Genomic DNA, 19,930 nt, shown 5'->3' with positions numbered 1-19,930 from the left:
TAAAACACACTGCATGGAGAGAGACCACCAGTGGTTAAGTGGAAATATCTTTTTGTAATTTGGGTGAATTGATTCTTTACAGTCTCCAGCTGCAGCGGTTTGATCGGTTCATACACCATCATATACTAAAGTGTCAGCGTGTTTAAAACTGTTCTGGACTCTGCTCTGTCGGACGAACTGTGGCTCAGCTCATTTGCATGACTCCTGTTTCCAGCATGTGGTTAAGAACAATTTTGTAATCTAATAATAACTTAGATACCCAAATATTAATCAGGATTCAAAACAAATAACATACATATTACAACACACATATTAATAACAACCAGTTAACAATCAGTAACTAATAGTGACATATACATTTAAAAATAGTAGATTACAACAGTTCAAATCCATATAATATCACAGTTTGTTTAAATAACCCGGCAGAGAAAAACAACACCACTAACACTAACACTAACACTAACACTAACTGTGTGCTGGGTCAAGTTAATCCATTATTGTGCTGGTGCTGTACATCATTTACCCAAATTTTAACTCAGTGCCCAGTGACTTTAAGTGTGGAGCATGATGGGAAAAGATGGGAAAATGTTTCACAGATATTCTTCAATGACATGACTTCATCTTTGGTCTCTCTCACAAGCACTGGCTGCACCATTACCACATCCTATACCACAGCTGTCATTTCTACACACCAACACTGAACCTGCCGTTTGCATAGATTCACTTTTGATCAGTTTCCAGCAAATGTATTCAGCAGATGAATTTAACATTATTCTCTCTGTGTCTCTCTTGCTCTTAATGCCCTCCCCTCCCTTTTCCTTTTGCTTCATTCCTATTTTGGTTGTGAGTCTGTGGCACCGCAGCGAGCTCAGCTTTGTCCTCTTTAGTCCCTTGAATGGGCCCAGCCACTTTATAGAGCTCGCACTGTGACCCTCCACTCAATGAAAGTGACATGAAAAGAGGCTGCGGAGCTTTGTACTGTGAAGATCAGTTAGTGGACCCTGCAAGGACAGCTACCCGTCTGATCATATAGGCTTTCATGATCCTCAATATGGCCATATAAGGCCTGATCCTTTATTGTTTAGATGTGCTACACATTTTTGCTTATTCATCGCTGAATTTGCACAAGTAAATATTAGGGGATGTTGAAGAAAAACATGCCAGAGACATAGATTTGATCCCAAGAGATTTATAATTAAAGGGTATAAACTGAATGTGCAGTGATGAAAAGGTCTGTGTGTTTTGCAGGAATGTGAACATCACACAGAGAACGGAGAGAAACCTAAAGAAAAGTTTTCTATCAGATTTATCAGTTTAGCAGATTTTTAGGAAAAACTACACTATGAAAACAAGACTGGACATTAGTCAGCGCATGTTACAAATCAGCAAAAGAAAATGCTTGTGTGTTTCCATCCACTACTGTTATGTGATTATTAGGAGTTGGGGCACACTGAGATAAACAACAGGTGGTGCTAATACTCCAGTCCATCCCGTACTCCGGTGCATTAAATAACTGCAGAAGAAGAGGGTGCAACAACATGGTGTAATGGACTGAAGTAAAGAACATGATGTTTTTCTATGTCGTCATTTGAGGAATGTTTTAGTCTTAATGGGCCACGTGTCAGTCACTATTTCAAATTTGTTCCGCTGTCTGACGCTATGACGTCATGAATATGCTAATTGACACATTTAGCACATTTAGCAGCATTTCCCGCAGGCGTTAGCTACTTTCCATTCAAAGTAGTTGTCTACGGCGGCGCCACAACAATTTACAGCTACATCCTAAATTTCGCACACTGAGCACATACAGCCCAGACTTAGACTAGATTTGGACTTTTTTCAAATTTCCACTCCAGCACTGAAATTGGACAAACAAGCAGGAGGATGTAAATAAAGTAATTATGTGTCACGCTAAACTAAAATGTTATATTTTTGTTTTATAAAAAATACTTAGATACAGTTTGCTGTTACAATTTTCCAATTTTTTTCAAAATATCAGAGTAAACAACATAAAATGTGATTTGTTCTCATCTACCCATGAATTAGATTAGATTCATATTATTGATTCAGATTACTTGCACTACCCAAAATACCATCATGTTGTCAATACATCATCTTTTTAAAAAAATGTTTTTATATAATTGTCACTGTGGCCCGACTCATATGAACGGTATACTTTGAAAAGACAAAAGTGATCAAAAAATTGAAAGAGAAAATGCATGAATAGATAGAAATAGTGAAAACAATCTCCCACAAGTAATGACATACTAAACAAACAAACAAACAAAAACCCCTTGATTTAAAACATTAGTAGATTAGTCATCACTGTTGAACTAAATGCATCAGTGAATTGCTTGATTGGCTCAGTGGGGCTAGTGGCTGGTTGTACTAACATAATGCTAAGAGCCCGGGGGTGTGTATTTGTTTGACTCACAACAGATCATTTACACTGTTTAGCATGTCATTAATTTGTTTTTAGCCCACACACTTTCTCTCAATGCGGATTGTCAAAAGCTTAATATTCAGTGTTTTGTTTTTTTTTTTACTTAGTGTCTAAATTAAATAAAACAATGAGTGGACATACTGAGTTTCAATCATCAACAACATTTATCTTTACATGGGACAAAACTTAATGCTCAGCATTAAATACCTCCAAATGTTGTTGTAGTCAAGGTGGAAATTATGCCAAATAATGTGAAATGTTCCTGTTCAGTCAACGTAAGTCTCTGGCAGTGACCAAGATCTACTATAGCTCCAGTGAACAAGCTGAATATCACTTCAGATCAAGAGGCCAGTAATCTGGAGTTATAGTTTATGTTTGTGCGTGATTAAAGGATTGAACATGAAAGTTAGTGAATTGCAACCAGCTGAAATTCTTCCAATGAATTCTTTAAAAGCAGCAATATTTTGGTTATTTATACTGTTATTTGTTCATACAACAAAAGCTAGAATTTGAATTGGTAGGTCTTTTATTGCCTCTTTACTTAATCTGGTAATTATTTGTCTTTTAGCTGACTTGAACAACATTTGGAAAGAGTGCACTTTCTGATGTTTTGCAGTCTCTCCATCTCCCCTCATCATCCTGATGAACATCCACACTAATATTACTAAGCTCAGGACCAAAAAATAATTTAGCACTGTTAACTGTTTTCATGCATTCAACAGATACACATGAGATGTAGAGAAATACAAATTGAGTGCCTATCCAGTTTCTATTTAGTGGATGCTGTATGGTGCGACTGATTTGAATTTGCATATGATTGAAAATGGAAAATATCAACAGCTTAAAAAAAAACACAGCACACTACACCTCAAAGTGTCCCAATGAAAAGGTCTGAAAAAGCCACTTGGATTTACAGAGCTACATACAAGACAAAACGGATGCAAGTTCTCTAAGATACTCGCAATGCAAAGAATCTATATCCATTTCATTAAAAGATCACTGAGAGTATTGATACTTACTCTACTCGGGTCCAAGGAGGGTTTCTGGTTCGGTTCATCAGCCCATTAGTCTTCAGTCCGTTTCTGTCTGTCTGTAGTCTGAACAGATCCTCTGTTCTCCTGATGCATTTGCAGAGACCAGCTGGGAGAGAACAACAAGCAACAGCCGGTCCCATGTACTGGACACCCCACCCCACCCCACCCGACCTGACCACCACCACTTCACACACACACACACACACACACACACACACACACACGTGCGCACTGTGCATTCTCATTCAAAGCTAACAGCTGTAATGAAGCACAAAACCCTTAATTGTGTAGCCATTATTTAGACTGTATACAGAAGCAAATACGAGCCACACACTACACTCTCCACACAAACACAAAACAATAAATTCAGATGTGAAGCCAAGTGTCCACTGATTGTAGTGACTGAAGAAGCATGACATTAGAAAATGTGAAGCCATAAAACTTTCAAGGGCTTTATATCACTGGAAGGCAAATGGTGTTTCTGTATTGCCCTACAATCTGCTGCAGGGAAACTGCCAAAATTCAGACAATTGAGAAATCGGATTATAGAAATTGTGGATATTGTTTAATATGGAGGGGATATTTCCCATGGCACAATCTGAGTTTATCACAGTACACCACAAATGATTATTTAATGGGTCACTAGTGGCCTGGCACGTAATTATGTCAGATTAAACTATATATTCAAGTCATATTGCTGCTAACCTTTTCAGAGTGTATTTTTTCAAAATAATGAACACACAGAAATATGTTTTGTTCAGATCTCATTTATGACATTTTTTATTCTTTAACATTTCTTAGTGTCAACTGATAAAGGAAAAAAAATGAACAGAAAATAAAAACAAGCCTGTGTGAATAAAAACTGAACAAATTAAATCAGTGGTGAGGTTAAGACACTGTGAAACAGTACATCACACTAAAGGCTGCTGAGCGATGGGTCTGTCTTACATTGATCCTTAAACTATTCGACTTCTTTCTTCTGAAGTAACATCAGTCAGTCTTTCTCAGATATACATTTAATCAACCCCTCACTCTTGTGCTTGTGGGTCAGTCTCAAACTACTTCCCACATTATGAGCGCAATACTGCAGAAGCTAACATCACAGTGACACTGAATAAAGATTGTTTGTGACTGAAGCACTGCCATGTCAGCACACAGTGATCTACACCTTCAGCAGATTGAACTGTGTCCTGTTAAATGTAGGTTAATGAGGGGTGATAACGACCATCACAGCAACAGTCAATCAATGTAGAGCATTTGAGGACAAGCATTTAGCATCTAGTGTCTCTTCAGCATCTGTAAAGAATGTCTATCCTAACAGGTCATTAAACATTGTATGAAACATTATCATCATTTTCATGAAGTAAGTGAAGAAATTGCCACGAGGCGAGATCATTTGCTTGTATTAAAAAGGCTGACTGTAAAGAAAATACAGCTGTAAGAAGACAAGGTCCAAGGAGCTCATCGACAGTTTAAACACAAAATTTCACATACTTTTGTAAAGAGGATCATGGTTGCTAATGAATCCTTAAGACTTTGATGATCCCCTGACTTTACCACTAGTGCCACCTTGAGGTTTCATGTAAAATATCTCTAATACTATTGGATGGATTGAAATTAGGTACAGACATTCATGTTTCCCTCAGGATGAACTGTCGTAACCTTGGTGATCCCTTAACCTTTCAACTAGCACCTGCAAATACAAATGATATTCCCATCAACCTTAGTTTGTTGGTAACTACTGTAAATCTGAGACACTAAACAAATTATACACATTATACCTTCAAGATATTAGCATGCTTGTATTGTCATTGTGAGCATGTTAGCATTCAGCTAAAAGCACCACCGTACCTAAAGGCAACCTCACAGAGCCACTGGCTGTAGATTCTTGATCTTGGTTCAACCATAAACTGACCTCTTTGCATGTTAAAAGGGGAGAACAGTACGCAAACGTACACAGCCGTCCATGCAGTGGCTACTGTCTCCCTTACTCATGTGCATGGCTGTGGCTTACATACTGTACTGTAGACTTGCCACATGTCTACTGGGGCCAGATGAAGTCCTTGCAAATGTAAATTGGCAATCCATTCAGCATAATCAAATGGAAATTAAAGTACAAATGCACCGATTTATAATCTATGCAGGAAGGGTCATTTTAATTAAGCAGACAAAGACTGGTTTAGCAGGCGTAATGTAACATTGTTGGATTCAGGACAACATCAAACACACAAATCCACCAAAGGACGTGTAGCATCCCAGTTCTCTCAAACAATCTGTGTGAGACCACGGTGCAGTGTAGATACTGAAAGGGGTTTCTTTGTGGTAAAGACCCACTGACTTTTATCACTGGTGACAAATGGTACAGTATAGAATTATCTGTCATATATCAAAATATATCAATTATTTTATGTCTTATTCCCCATTTGCTCTTGTAACTTTCTGTATGTAATTTTATTTTCTTTATATATATTTATCCTTTCTTTTTCTTCCTTTACAGATTTTATTTTTCACACCAGTCTTTAAGCAAAAGTTTATCAGCATGTCCATTGCATTTGACTACAAATATTAATTATGTATTTTCACTTTAATCATGAAAATGTTTTTCCATGACAAAGATAATACTGCTAAAAACCATTTAAATGATTGTGACAGAAAATACTGTGGATGCAAGGGCGTAAGTTTGGTCTCAACTTTGGTAGGGACGCAACAACCCCGCCTCTCCTCCAAAACAAAGAGGACTTTTTAATGCTGTCAACCAAATGGTTTATTTACATATAAGATCTGAAGTTACATTCAGAAATGTATTGACATTTAAATAAAACTATGTAGTATCAGATCAAAGACTTAAACTTTTGGAAATTCTCGTCTGATTTACAATAACTTACAAGTTAATTTCAAAATAGGTGGACTATGGTTACGTTAAATGTAATTTAGTAATTTACATTTAATGCATAATAGTGTATATTTCACGCTATCATTTTAAAACCTCACCTAAAACCCTGCAGATGCACCTGTTTCCTCATCAGCCTGCTCTACTTCTCCTGGCTGCTTGCTAGCATTAGCAGCTAGCTTGCATGAATTTAACGATTTCATAAGAATGCTAAATAACAGGTGGGGGATAGCTAGCATTAGCATTTTCTTTTCTTTATTGGTGACAAACGGACAGACAGAAGGTGACACAGAAGACATTTTAACCATGAAGCACAATAGACAAAATGTATATAAAGTGACATTTTGTTTGTGATTATTTATAATAATAATGACAATAATAGCAAAATAATAATTGTGAAAATAACAATGATTGTAATGTAATTGTCACTGTTGAAGGACAGCCACATTTAAACATTTCTATCATTTTTGTTGTTGATTAAAGCCAACAGAGAAAGTCTTGATTAATTACAAATTCAGGAAAAACTTCAATGTGTTGTGTGATTTCTATACTGTGAGTGCTGCTGCTGTTAAAATTCATACCAGACATGCTCCATAAAAACCATCAACAAAGCAAAGCTTCATAAAAAACTTTATTTCACATTAAAACTGCATTCATTTCAACAATTTACACCACTGGAGAGGTGTACAAAAGAATGTAATAAATGGATGAATTAAATAATGTGTTCAATTTAGAATCAACTAACTGACAAATTAAAAATAAAAGTTTGCATAATAAAGAGAGGTGGTTAAATCTTACTTAGTAGCAAGTATAAATTATAGTAGAAATGTAAAAATAATACTTCATAGCTAAGTGAGGATAGTGCAACAGTCTGACAGGTTGACTGTAAGTTACTGCAGCCGTCCTTAAGTGATGGAGGTAAGGTGCAAAAAGTCCAGGAGCACTTTGAACCCATCATTTTTTTTAAAATCCTGGCTATGTACCTGCTTCTGAATCAAGGTAGGATAATAATTACAATGGTGTCCTAACACTGCAGTCACAGGAACTAGCCTATATTATCTAGGTGAATTTTTTATAAGCTGGATGTTGTTGGTCTTTTGGAGCTGAGTCATGACAGCAGTGTGAGAATCAGAAGAGGTGAGAGGAGGAGGAGGAAGCTCGGGGTGATGAAGCTGGGGCGGGCAGCACCATGGAGCTCAGTTAAACAGAAGGCCTGCTGCAACATTTGATGAGTCTCAGTACTAATGCCTGGAAAACATACAACTGTAGTTGAGACATAACCATCTATGTATGTCTTTTTTTATGATGTTAAACCTCATTTTGAGACCTTACCATGCTGGGACCACTCCCTCCAGGTGTGCAGGTATTCAGTGTCATGTTCCCTCCCAGAAACTGTGTCAAAATGTGAAATATATAGCTGTGAACTTCCACTCTGAAGCTCAGTGGTGGAAGTAGTATTCAGATCCTTTACTTAAGTAAAAATAATAATACCACACTTCAAAAATACTCCATTACAAGTAAAAGTTAGACGGAACAATCAGGAAAATAAAAGTATTAAAACAAAAAGCACTCAATGCAGAGAAATGGCCTGCGTCACTGTTACTTTATTATGTAATTATGTCATTGGATTTATTACTATTGCATTCATGTATAAGCAGCATTTTACTTTTGTAGTTTGTTGAGGTGGAGCTAATTTTAGCACAACTAATTATAATTTTCATCATGGATTAATATGAGGATTATTTTCTATCTTAAATGACCAATTTTTTTGTTGTTAAAAATTCTGAAATGCACATTGCAGTTACTCAGAGCTCATTCTCACAATGCTTGCATTGTTTAGTCCAACCAAAAGTCCAAACCTCAAATGTATTATAAATAAATTATCAAAATGATTGAAATGGAAAACAGGAAATCTTCTTCTTGGCATGGAAATTAAATTAACCTGTAAAGTAACTTGTACTTGAAGCTGTAAAATAAATGAATAAAAAGTACATTTTCCTCTGCAATGTAGTGGAGTAGAAGTGACAAGAAAATATCTTTTTATCTTTATGTCAGTCATTAAGTGCTATGTTCCACCTCTGCTGAAGATTCCTTCATTTATAATCCATAACAAGATAACTGCTCTTACTTTTGGAGTGCTCTGTCAGCAGGTGTTTTAAATCTCTGAGAGCCCGTGTGAGGTTCTCCAGTCTGTGCTGCAGGTGGAGGTTTTCTTCTTTCAGAGTGTGGATGGTGTCCTGGAGCTCATAGGCTGAGCTGCAGTGCAAGAACAGAGAAATCAACCAAAACACTGCTGTAACCTGCATGATAGAGAACATTGTAGCAGCAACTGAAGATGTATGAGTGGATGAGGATTCACACAGTTCATCAAATCATCTGCTGATGCTGCTGCTGCTGGTCACAGTCCAGTCAAATCTCCACGATGTTTCAAACTCAAGTGAAACTGTTAATGTTATTCAAGTGCTAGTTCTACCTCTGTGTCAAAATTGATTCAGTAATGGGAAGCTAAATGGAAGCTAAAAATGCTCTTGGCCCGCTGACAACTCTAAAGGATCAATTGTTCTGTTTTATTTTCCCAGAGCCCAAATTAGAGAGATGCAGATAAATTGGTTTGGAGTTAATACATCTTCGTCCCTGAAAGTGAGTACACTATTTGCTCCAGATTCATGAGCAAGTTGTACAACTTACTATACAACTATATATCACAAAGCACGTACTGCATGATTGGGCTGGGTCCTGGGCCCTTTGCTGCATGTTGTCCCCACTGCCTGCCACTGTCTCCCCGCCTTTCCTGTCTCTATTTATTATCTCTTTCAATAAATAAATAATTAACTAAATAAATGAATAAATACATTTTTGAAAAGGCAAAAATCTAAGAACAACAACAAAAAAAACAAACAAAAAAACATTGATCTTTCTTTTACCCTTCAGCAAAAAATTCAGTCTGCGGCGGAAGTGCTTGACACGCTTTCATCTTCTTCCGGGTTGATTTCCGGTCACAGAGGATCGAAGATGGCGACTCACATGTCGAGGTGTAGAACCTGGAGTCGTGTTCAGAGGTAATAACATGTTTAAAATAAACGTTCTAAAACTGTCGCCAGATTCGACTTAGACACAGAAACACAATACTATCAGTATATTCGATGTCTTCCGTCACAAGGCTCTACGTCATCAGCATATGAGATTAGCTCAGTCAGTTAGCGCGATGCTAACAGCCTGGGCTAATGTTGCTTCACGAGTTAATATATTAAAAAAAGTAGAAAAACACCAGTCGCTTTGACGATAGGAGTGTTTTACATAGTTGGATAGCAGTAGAGATGAAGAAGGTATATTTTTGAGTACTTCTGATTTACTGAGCTTTGTCAGACATTTGCTAAGCTTTGATAGCTAGCTTATTGTGTATAGTTTAAATGTCATAAAGAGTTAAGTTTAAAGTTATTTAATTTTGTGTCTACTGAGCAGCGGCTTTATCTAGTCGGCAGATTAAAGTTGGTGACTTACAGTAGAGTAAATTTTGTGTCTCACAGACTTAAAGACAACAGTCAGTAATAGTAGATGCAAAACATCCAATACAAATACCCATTTAAACACAAGTACACGCGAGTGTCTCTTGTCACAAAAAGAAATAAAAAATTACCAGAAAAGAAAGAACAATCAATTTATAAGTTACTGACCTAAAAAAGTTTTTTGGCAGAGTAAATAATGATTATCCATGGACTACAGGGCTACAATGTATCAATAGAAATTATTTAAGGTGCAACATTAATACAATTAACGTGCAGCTCCTCACTAAGTTTAAGTTCTTTAAATATTCTAGATTTGTTGTGCAAAATTTTACACACATTTACTCAAAGTTCAGCCTGACATATTTTGTAAAATAAAGTTGCCTACAGAGCATGAGTTTGTAATGACTGATGCAATGACTGGTAATCACTGACATGCTACTGCTTGTTGGTGTGTGTGTGTGTGTGTGTGTGTGTGTGTGTGTGTGTGTGTGTGTGTGTGTGTGTGTTGAGTGGGGGGGTGACTGTGGCAACTCAACTTAACAATTTCTTTAGGAAACTATTGTATACTTTGTGGTATAGCTACTTTTGCTTTAGTTGAGAATTCAACATATTGACATATTTTCTTAAAAAATGATTTGATTGATTATCAAAATAGCTGTTGATTATTTTTCTGTCAATCAACTAATCGAGGTAACTCTATACTGTTTCTACAACTGCGGAGAGGATTTTGAAGAGGCATTGCTTTGTTCTTCTCTAAGGTTTGGGATCGCAGCTTACAGAAAGTACAGCAGTGGCGGCAGATACCCAAATATCTCCCTCTCCGCACCGCTGCCTGGGATCCCCAAGCCAGTGTTTGCATCTGTGGATGGTCAGGAAAAATATGAGACCAAGATCACTACTCTAGAAAATGGCCTCAAAGTTGCTTCCCAAAACAAGTTCGGTCAATTCTGCACCGTTGGAAGTAAGATGAAGGAGTGAAATGGAAATTACATGGTATCAACTTTTGTTCAGGATCAAACTGAAGTGGGTAAAATGTGGATGTTTTCTTTCTTTTTCTTAGTTTTAGTAAACTCTGGCTCCCGATATGAAGCAAAATACCCAAGTGGAATAGCACATTTCGTAGAGAAACTTGCCTTTTCTGTAAGTACTTCTGCTTTTGAGACTTGACATGTTTTTGTCGGCTCACTCATTCACACACTATTACATTGTCCAGTCCAAACTGATTATTAATGCTGACAGTCAAATTAACTGGAAAGACTAGGCTTTCAAAGTTCTCAGTAAATCTCTTGGTGCATTGGAGGTGCTGCAAAACATAACAGAAAAGGAAACAGCACGAAATTAAAGGTGGTTATCTTACGTTGTCAACTGATGTTGATAATGATCAGTGTTGTTTTTATCTTTCAAGTCCACAGCTCAATACGGGAGTAAAGATGAAATCCTGCTTACGCTGGAAAAGCACGGAGGGATATGTGACTGCCAAACATCAAGGTATAAGGTCTTTCTGAATCTGAATCTTTAAGCACGATGTCTGTCTCTGTGTTATAAAATTTTACATTTGTGTATTTCTACCTTTTCAATAGAAATGTGTCCTTTCCTGTGTATTGAGTAATACAGCTTCTTTCATTTTACTGTGCAGGGATACCACCATGTATGCAGTGTCTGCTGAAGTGAAGGGTCTGGACACAGTGGTTAGTCTTCTCTCTGACGCTGTACTACAGCCTCGCCTGCTCGGTATGTCAAGTCATTTTACTTGAAATGACAGATCAGTCCTTGAGAACTGTGCGAGGTGTCTCCACCGGTGTCATGGTAAAGCGAAATATGTTGGTTCACATGCAGAGGACGAGATCGAGATGACCAAAATGGTGGTGCGCTTTGAGTTAGAAGACCTAAACATGAGGCCGGACCCTGAGCCTTTACTCACCGAGATGATCCACGCTGTGAGTTACACATCGCTGGTTTTTAAAGTGACACTATCGATGTGTTTTAGCTTCCAGAAAGTCATTGATTTATATGTTTGCTGCAGCTTTTTTTTCTGAATTGTAGCATGTCAAAAATTCTTCTACTTTTGAGAATTTACCACACGTTTTATTTAAATCTGAACCTGTAGATTAAATATTAATTGATGTTATATCTGCCCTATTTTAGGTGTCAGATAGTGGTGAAATTATTAGAGTAGTGGATTCATTGATAATAAAGTCACAACTTCATGGTCTGCTTCCAGGCTGCATATCGAGGCAACACGGTGGGACTGCCTCGCTTTTGTCCTGCAGATAACGTGGATAAGATCGACAGGAAAGTGCTTCACAGCTACCTGCGTAACTACTACTGTCCTGAGCGGATGGTGCTGGCTGGAGTGGGCATCGAGCACGAGCAGCTGGTTGAATGTGCCAGGAAATACCTGCTGGGTGTGAAGCCAGTGTGGGGAACGAGCACTGTGGCCAACGTGGACCAGTCTGTAGCACAGTACACTGGTGGCATTGTCAAGGTGATTCACTGGTTTCGTTGTTTACAAGTTTTCTGTATTATTGGCCACTTTTCTTTTTAACACAGCATTGACAAGTTGTTTAGTCACACATCCACTAGAAATGTGGAGCTGTGGAGTTATTGAGCAAAATTAACATTGTTTTTAGACTTGTCTTTCTTAGGAGGCATGATTATAACTTTTTTCATTTTAAATCTGTTAGATGGAGAAGGATATGTCAGATGTGAGCCTTGGCCCAACCCCGATCCCAGAGCTCACCCACATCATGATCGGTCTGGAGAGCTGCTCCTTCCTGGTGGGTGTTTTCTGATGCCTGGCTCCATTCAGGTGTGTGATACCTGTTAGCAACAAGCTCTCAAATTTAAAAAAATTTGTTTTCCCTTTACAGGAGGACGACTTCATCCCGTTCGCAGTGCTCAACATGATGATGGGTGGAGGAGGCTCCTTCTCTGCAGGAGGGCCCGGGAAAGGCATGTTCACCCGCCTGTACCTGAACGTGCTCAACAGGTGAGCGCCTCGAGTTTCACTAATAAGTTTGACTAATACAGCTCTAGCAACCGGTTTTATTACTTGTCATTGATTTTACTTTCCTTGTCTGTGTTAGGCATCATTGGATGTACAACGCCACTTCCTACCATCACAGCTATGAGGACAGCGGTCTGCTGTGTATCCATGCCAGTGCAGACCCCAGACAGGTTGGTACAGGCCCAGGACAGCAGCAGGGTCTTTAAAAGTCTTAAAAAGCAAAGAATTTAGTTCCTACAAAAAAAGGTTTGCTGCTAGCTATGGTAGCCCAGAAATGATTATGTACTACTGGCAAGCTCTGAAAAAATGTGATATACTGTAATAATATATAATTCCAGGCTAAATTGTGCAGACTTTGGCTGGAATAACTGTGAAACAGCTTTTATATTTACCTTGCAGAATATCATGTTGCACCTTTGCATCCAAATAAAGATTTTTAGCCGATCACAGTTTCACAGGAAGGAAAGGAGGAAGATTCAATTTTGTTGAATGTCCATCTAAAACTGAAATTTTGCATTATTGGTATTAATTGTAATTTGTAGCTTCAGTTACATTGTTTCTTCTTCATTTGAATGTGGTGTATTTGTGAAAAGTATTGTTAATGCAGTTTATGAGGTCTTACCATTATATACATTCATCTCCAGGTGCGGGAAATGGTGGAAATAATAACCAGAGAGTTCATTCAAATGGCTGGAAATGCTGGAGAGGTAACGATCACTGCAGGGAAACTTCTCCACAGCTTTTGTAATATTGATTATTCTTACATGAAAAGTAAACATTTGATTTTTTCCCTCTATATCCAGATGGAGTTAGAGAGGGCCAAGACTCAGCTGAAGTCGATGTTGATGATGAACCTTGAGTCACGGCCGGTTATTTTTGAGGATGTTGGTCGCCAGGTTCTCTCCACAGGAAAGAGAAAGCTGCCGCATGAACTGTGTGATCTAATATGTGAGTACTGAACAAAATGTAGTGGTGGTTCTTAGTCATTCATTTAAACTCATGACAGAATGGCCTTAAAGTGTCATAGAATTTACAAAAAGAATAGTAGAAATAGTCTCATTTCACCCTGCTAATTTGTTTCTTTTGACTTGTCATAAAATAATTTCCAGGCAATGTGACAGCCAGTGATATTAAAAGAGTGACCACTAAGATGCTGCGCAGTAAGCCCGCAGTAGCAGCTCTGGGAGACCTGACGGAGCTGCCCTCATATGAACACATCCAGGCCGCCCTGTCCAGCAAGGACGGACGTCTGCCCCGCATGTACCGTCTCTTCCGATAGACCCCACCCCCATCGTCCCCAATCGCCATTCAGCCAGTCTGAACCGGCAAACATCACTGTAAATAAACTGGACTGGAAGATTACACTAGTGTTCCCTCCCAACACAGAACTTGGCACAACTCACTCAGGGAGGGGGCTAATCCCCGGGCTCTCAACTGAAACTCTGAGACTGGGGATTTTAAAGAAAATTTACATTTTACTCTTAAGTAGTCGACATATGGTTGGAGTATATGTATTTATTGTTTGTGGGCAAGAAGCCATACGTCATTATTTTACTGATGGTTTGCAGGAGTTTGGTTTTAAAGGGACAGTTCACCCCAAAGCCAAAATTTAAAGTGTCAGTTTCCCATTTAAAAAAACCTCAGTAACAACCTGTTATGTTTTTACACTGTGAAATGATCTGCAAACTATTTCTGCACAGAGGCAAGAGAAGGAGGTGGCTAACATCTCCCACAGTGTCAACGTCTATACTTCTTCTTGAGCCGTTACGTTCCTCACTTTTCAGACCATCAGCTCTTTAAAATTCACAGAGCTCCACCTCAGACCTTTCTCCAGAGAAAATATATAAACAGCACTTAATGATCTCTCTTCAGAGGCACATGGGACACAACACACAGCAAAAGTTAACTTAATAATTAATAATGCTGCTGCTCGAAATTTTTGGATCATTGTTGCCAACTTTACAACTGTAGTCAGACTGAAATCATGTTTTCTGTCACCGTTGTCTCAGATGCCCTGTAGAGAGACTGAAATCTAAAGTAAAACCTGTTTCTTTTTATAATTGTTTTTGGTTGTCGGTGCCCGTGTAAATTTCAAATCAACTTAAGGGGATAAATTAAAAGCATAGTTTGACATTTGGTAAATGATTCACTTTCTGGCGCACAGTTAGATGAGATGTGGAAGGGCGGATCAATCCAGTGTTGATACTCCTGATACAAAGTCTTGTTTTGAGTATTAGTACTAGGGTCAATAAGTTCAGAGAATTAACATTATGAATACTGTCTTGTGTTTTAACATGCACATGATTAAGCACTTAACAGAATAGCAAAGAAATGCCTCATGTTTGGGAAATTAAATACATATTCAGAGGTGCATTGCAATTATGATGTATTCTCTGCCTTACATGATAGTACATGAGCTGCTTTTAACAATAAAAGCATCTCAGTATTTATATCATGATCCTGGCCCTGGTATTGCTTGGTATCGCACTGAAACTGACAGAGTTGGTCTCGATGTTCTTGTCTAGCTTCCCACCAGAAAGCAAATAAATACATATCAAAATGTTTAACTATTACTTTCTGAGTCTCTTCTGCCTCATCTTTGCAAAGTTAGAGGTTTACAATTGCCAGGTAAAACATTAAAAATAAAAACATTATATTGATCTGCATCCAAAAACACCAAAGTGTATTTTACCATTATCTCAGTGGCTTCTGACTACAGTTATGTTATATGTGACCTCTGTTAACATCTGTACACCAACTGGTAAATAAATGTTATTACTTCCATCAATAAAATTATATATTTTAAATGTCTTGCGTTGCAGTGTAATGTACAACAATTCAACGAACAAGTGTTTTTAAAATGTTTATTAAGGGGTGTTACATCATAGCTGACATAGAAAAAGATAAGAGGTCCTGAGGAAATGAAAACAAGACCCATAGGCACTTTTTTTTTTTTGGAGCAGACCGCTCTTCATGCTGTGGATGCAAGTTCATTAATGTGGTACATAACATACAGTACATGGATAGTTTGTAGTATATATAAGGTTACACAGCAGTGAGATGAGAGATAAGGCAATAAGTTACAATCTGTTCCAAAGGGTCACTTGGCCTAATAAGAGAAAAAATATGTGAGGCGTTAACAGTATGAATAAAATGCTCCGTCTATAGCAAGTGAATTCCTTAAAAAAAAAAAAAAAAAGTTTAATATTAGCTGTCAAATACATTTGATCTCCCTGAAATTCAACAGTAGCATGTAACAACCTCATGACTGTAGTGTTGATTAATGTCATTCTCTTGAAATCATTTATTTGACTTCATGACAGAAATAATGTAACGACAGCTCCTCTTCAGTCTCTCCTTTCTTAACAAAGTTCAAGTTAGAAATCGACCAATGGCAGACACCTAAATGACGTTTAAGAAGAACCTAAATGTTTACTGCAGTTGTGTTTGGTGCGATTTGATGAGAAATTCACAAGGCATTTGAACAATGATGTAGCGTTCAGAAAATTAAAAAAAAACATAACACTGAGGTTCTGGATGCTTAAGAATGAATTAGTAAATGAAATGCAGTTACACAGAGGCTGCAAGGTTAGATCAGTTCACATTTCAGCATGAGACTGAAGATTAAGCCACGACGGCAGCGCCCTCCGTCCCAGTCATGTTTGAGTAGGGGGGGCTGAATAAATAAAGGCCAGACTGCTGCTGTGTCTGTCTGACCTCAAGGTCCCTGCCCTCAAGTACAGCCAGTCACTTGTGATGACCAGAAGGACACACACTCACGCACAGTTCCCAACACTGCCCAATACAGGGCGCACTCTGCTCAGTTACCACAACCAGCACTGCGGTCTGAGTCAACTCTGGTTTCCTTATGGTCCTTTCCATCTGCCTGTTTCTGGCACAGTTTGAATCCAGTCCAGCCTGGTCTGGTCTGGTCTGGGCCGGTCCAGTCCGGTCTGGAGAGTCCACTTTAAGGGTCTACGAGATGGCACAGATGGTGCTGCTACCTTGGTTCTTCATGGCTTCCCTCCTCTTCAGCTCTCTGGTGATCCTCCTCCTGATGCCCTCCAAGTACAAGCCTCGGTCAAACTGTCCCGCACCGAGAGGAATACTGACCAACACACAAGCAAATAGAGTACAGCAGATATGAGGTCACAACACAGAAAATAAAACGTTTTCATTTAAAAACAAACAAACAAAAAACAGCAAGGGCATATGTTTGCATGTGGACGGTAGGGACATGTCTCTACCAATGTTTTGGGAGGACAGAATTGTCCCTACCAATAATGAGTGGACAATTCCCCAAATGCTCCGTCTGCCCCACCAAACTGTCCCGCTTCATGCCAAAATTAAAGAAAATAAAAAGTAGGGAAAAATAAAGGTAAGGATATTCGGCATTTTCCGATTATTGCTATCGTTATTTTCTTGATTAAATTGATATAAAAAAAGTCAACTTCGGCTACGATGCAGCCGCCTATTTCTGGTCCGTAGGTCAGTAATCAGCACTCTGTTGTCTGGAGAAAAGTCCCGCCCACAGCACGATCTGATTGGTTAGACATCACGAGCAATAGCCAATCACACTGAGACCTACTGTGTACACAGACGGACACAGATGAGAGCACCCGCGGTTAACAGTGGAGTTGTGTCAAAGGTAAGACAGCAGACATCACTGAAGTTTTAATAAACATCACAATCCTCTACACTGAAGTTACAACAACACCACACTCTGATGAACAAGTTCATCTGTTCAAGACACATCGAGAGAGCGAGAGAGAGAAGCTAGCGCTAACTGCTAAGCTAAAGTAACTAGCACATCTGAACAGCATGCAAACAATTGTTGAATTAGTGAAAGTCGCTAAAAGGAGCAGAGAGCTCTGGGTGCTGGAGCAGACCTAGTGTAAGTTTAGATGTACAGCATGTAGTTAGTCACTTTGATGAAGAAAACAGCAACATTAACTGTTCAGATAGAGCAGCAATGAAAGCTACCAGTAAGAGAAACTCCAACGACTGTAGATGAGACACTATGGTGACGTCAGCACGTCAACGGTCAGTTTCTACCGTTACTGAACAGAAGTTTTGCTGCAGTGGAAGTAAAATCACTAAAAATGTTCTGAAATAAAAGTACAAAGTGAGTCAGTTAAAATGCCTCTGAGTAAACGTGTTACATTTTAAAAGGGGAAGGGTAAAACATGTTATGGTGATAATATATGATTATTGAAATAAAGAGCACCTTTAGTTTACCAGGGGTATCAGTTCTGCACTGAAATCAACCAACTAACTTCAGTCAGGGACTTTTCAGTCTGTGCATACAACTGATTATTACTAATATACATTCAGTTGTCAGTTTTTTAGGAACATATAGATAAAACTTAGTCTAATACAAGAGTCCTGCAGTAAATCCTCCTTCATGAAGAGCAGCAGACCAGAGAAGTAGAGCAGGCTGGTGAGGAAACAGGTGCAGCTTCAGGGTTTTAGGTGAGGTTTTAAAATGATGATGAAGTGTGATTAAATATACACTTTTCTGAATTAATTGTAAAATACTAACTTATATTTAATGTAATGCCTATTCTGATATTAACTTATTATAAAACACATGAGAAGTTTTAGTCTTTGATCTGATACTGCATAGGTTTTTTTTTTAAATATCAATACATTTCTGAATGTAACTTCAGATCTTGTATGTAAATAAACCATTTGGTTGACATCATTAAAAAGTCCTCTTAATTTGGAGAGGTGGTCGGGTTGTTGTGTCCCTACCAAAGGTGAGACCACACTTACGCCCTTAAAAAACAGCAATTAAGAGTCAAGTTGAAAGGGATTGAATGAATTAATTCATGATGCCACTAAAACTATCTGTGACTCACTTGTCTCTGCCTGGTCTCAGTTTGACCTGGAAGACGCCGATGACGGGCCGATGGTCTGAGGTCTTGATGCTGGAGCAGCTGGTGTACTTGACCACTTTTATGTCATCGGCTTGCCTGTTCCTGAACAGGATCCTGTCCTGTGAACACCAACAGAGACGTTGAGCCCTGCTCTGGCCAGTTAAGACTTCGATTACAGCAGCTTAATAAGAGTAATAAAAAGTTTCTTCTGCCAAAAGTTTGGCTTATTTTGGCAATTAACAGAGCATGTGATTATCTTTAGTCATGTGTAGTTTGGTTTTCTTTTTTTTGTCTTACTGTGTATGAAGGCGTTCTCTGTTTAGAAGTAGTGTCGTAGATGTCGCAGCCGATGTCGAATTTGTATGTGGGGAGGAAGTGTATCGTCGCCTCTTGAAAGCCTTTAAAGATCGAACCTGGAGAAAACAGAAGCACATTCTCACGGTGACTTAAATCGAACACATCATGCTTCTTCTATAAAAATTTTTCTAAAAGTGTTCACTGAGATTTAGCCTCCTACATGCAAACATACCATCCTTCATCTCCTTGGAGAGCTGGTCATGCTCCAACAGGGTGTCCATGTTGCCGGCTCCTGTGTGGTTCATGAGGGTCTCCACATCAACGCGGTCCTTACTCAGCCGGAAGTTAAAGTCTCCAAACCAGAAGACCTGGTCGAATCTTGTGGTGACGTCAGCTACAATCAAAAATTACATTCTTTGATTTTCAAAGATTGACGGCAAGTTTTCTTACCAACATCAAGTAAGTATAAATTATATTCAGCTCTCAGTAGCAGGACTAAAGCTGGGACAATAAGGTGTGACTGGAGAGAGGCTTAAGCATTACACATTACAGCCATGGATCCAGTGAAGGACTACATTGTTTTAAGACATATTTGTCTTTTGAAAATTACTACATAAATATCGTGTATCCCATTTGAGAATGATGACGTTTTAACATGGAATATGAGGCTTACCACAGTGGCTGTTAAAATCTGACCAATTATTTTCAACTCGGTGCAGAGACACCACCATCCTAACACCACCTAATTCTTTTGGTTTATCACATCTTTCACAAAGGGTGAGTTAAAATATTCTTACACGGTGTGGAGCGGTAAGGGTTGGTGTCTGGAAGGCCTTTTGGAAGAGCTAGAGCCTCGACGATCTTGTTGTAATCG

The 19,930-nt window shown here is 38.6% G+C and overlaps 2 protein-coding genes across 2 annotated transcripts in view; one reads left to right on the top strand and one right to left on the bottom strand.

Moving 5' to 3' along the window:
- Nucleotides 1-9,339: 9,339 nt before the first annotated feature.
- Nucleotides 9,340-15,687, top strand: pmpca (peptidase, mitochondrial processing subunit alpha). The gene is made up of 13 exons (XM_023417166.2): nucleotides 9,340-9,426; nucleotides 10,632-10,834; nucleotides 10,934-11,013; nucleotides 11,279-11,361; nucleotides 11,510-11,604; nucleotides 11,710-11,810; nucleotides 12,095-12,358; nucleotides 12,558-12,650; nucleotides 12,744-12,862; nucleotides 12,960-13,050; nucleotides 13,525-13,587; nucleotides 13,684-13,828; nucleotides 13,990-15,687. Exons 1-13 carry the CDS (start codon nucleotides 9,380-9,382, stop codon nucleotides 14,157-14,159), a joined length of 1,554 nt encoding a protein of 517 aa, XP_023272934.1. The 5' UTR covers nucleotides 9,340-9,379; the 3' UTR covers nucleotides 14,160-15,687.
- A 43-nt stretch (nucleotides 15,688-15,730) lies between these two features.
- inpp5e (inositol polyphosphate-5-phosphatase E) overlaps nucleotides 15,731-19,930 on the bottom strand; it is an 8,352-nt gene continuing 4,152 nt past the window's right edge. Inside the window, exons 7-11 of the mRNA XM_023417127.2 lie at nucleotides 19,854-19,928; nucleotides 19,289-19,450; nucleotides 19,057-19,172; nucleotides 18,742-18,878; nucleotides 15,731-16,988 (exon numbers count right to left, since the gene is read on the bottom strand). Coding sequence (XP_023272895.1) covers nucleotides 16,856-16,988; nucleotides 18,742-18,878; nucleotides 19,057-19,172; nucleotides 19,289-19,450; nucleotides 19,854-19,928 — 623 coding nt within the window. The 3' untranslated portion in view covers nucleotides 15,731-16,855. The remainder of the gene's footprint in view (nucleotides 16,989-18,741; nucleotides 18,879-19,056; nucleotides 19,173-19,288; nucleotides 19,451-19,853; nucleotides 19,929-19,930) is intronic.

This window comes from Seriola lalandi, unplaced genomic scaffold (assembly GCF_002814215.2).
Source record: "Seriola lalandi dorsalis isolate HSWRI2012SDOR001 ecotype SW California unplaced genomic scaffold, Sedor1 jcf7180002054572, whole genome shotgun sequence".
In the NCBI taxonomy this organism is placed as follows: Eukaryota; Metazoa; Chordata; class Actinopteri; order Carangiformes; family Carangidae; genus Seriola; species Seriola lalandi.
The sequence above is the reverse complement of the archived record's forward strand: the minus strand, read 5'-3'. Positions and strand labels throughout refer to the sequence as shown.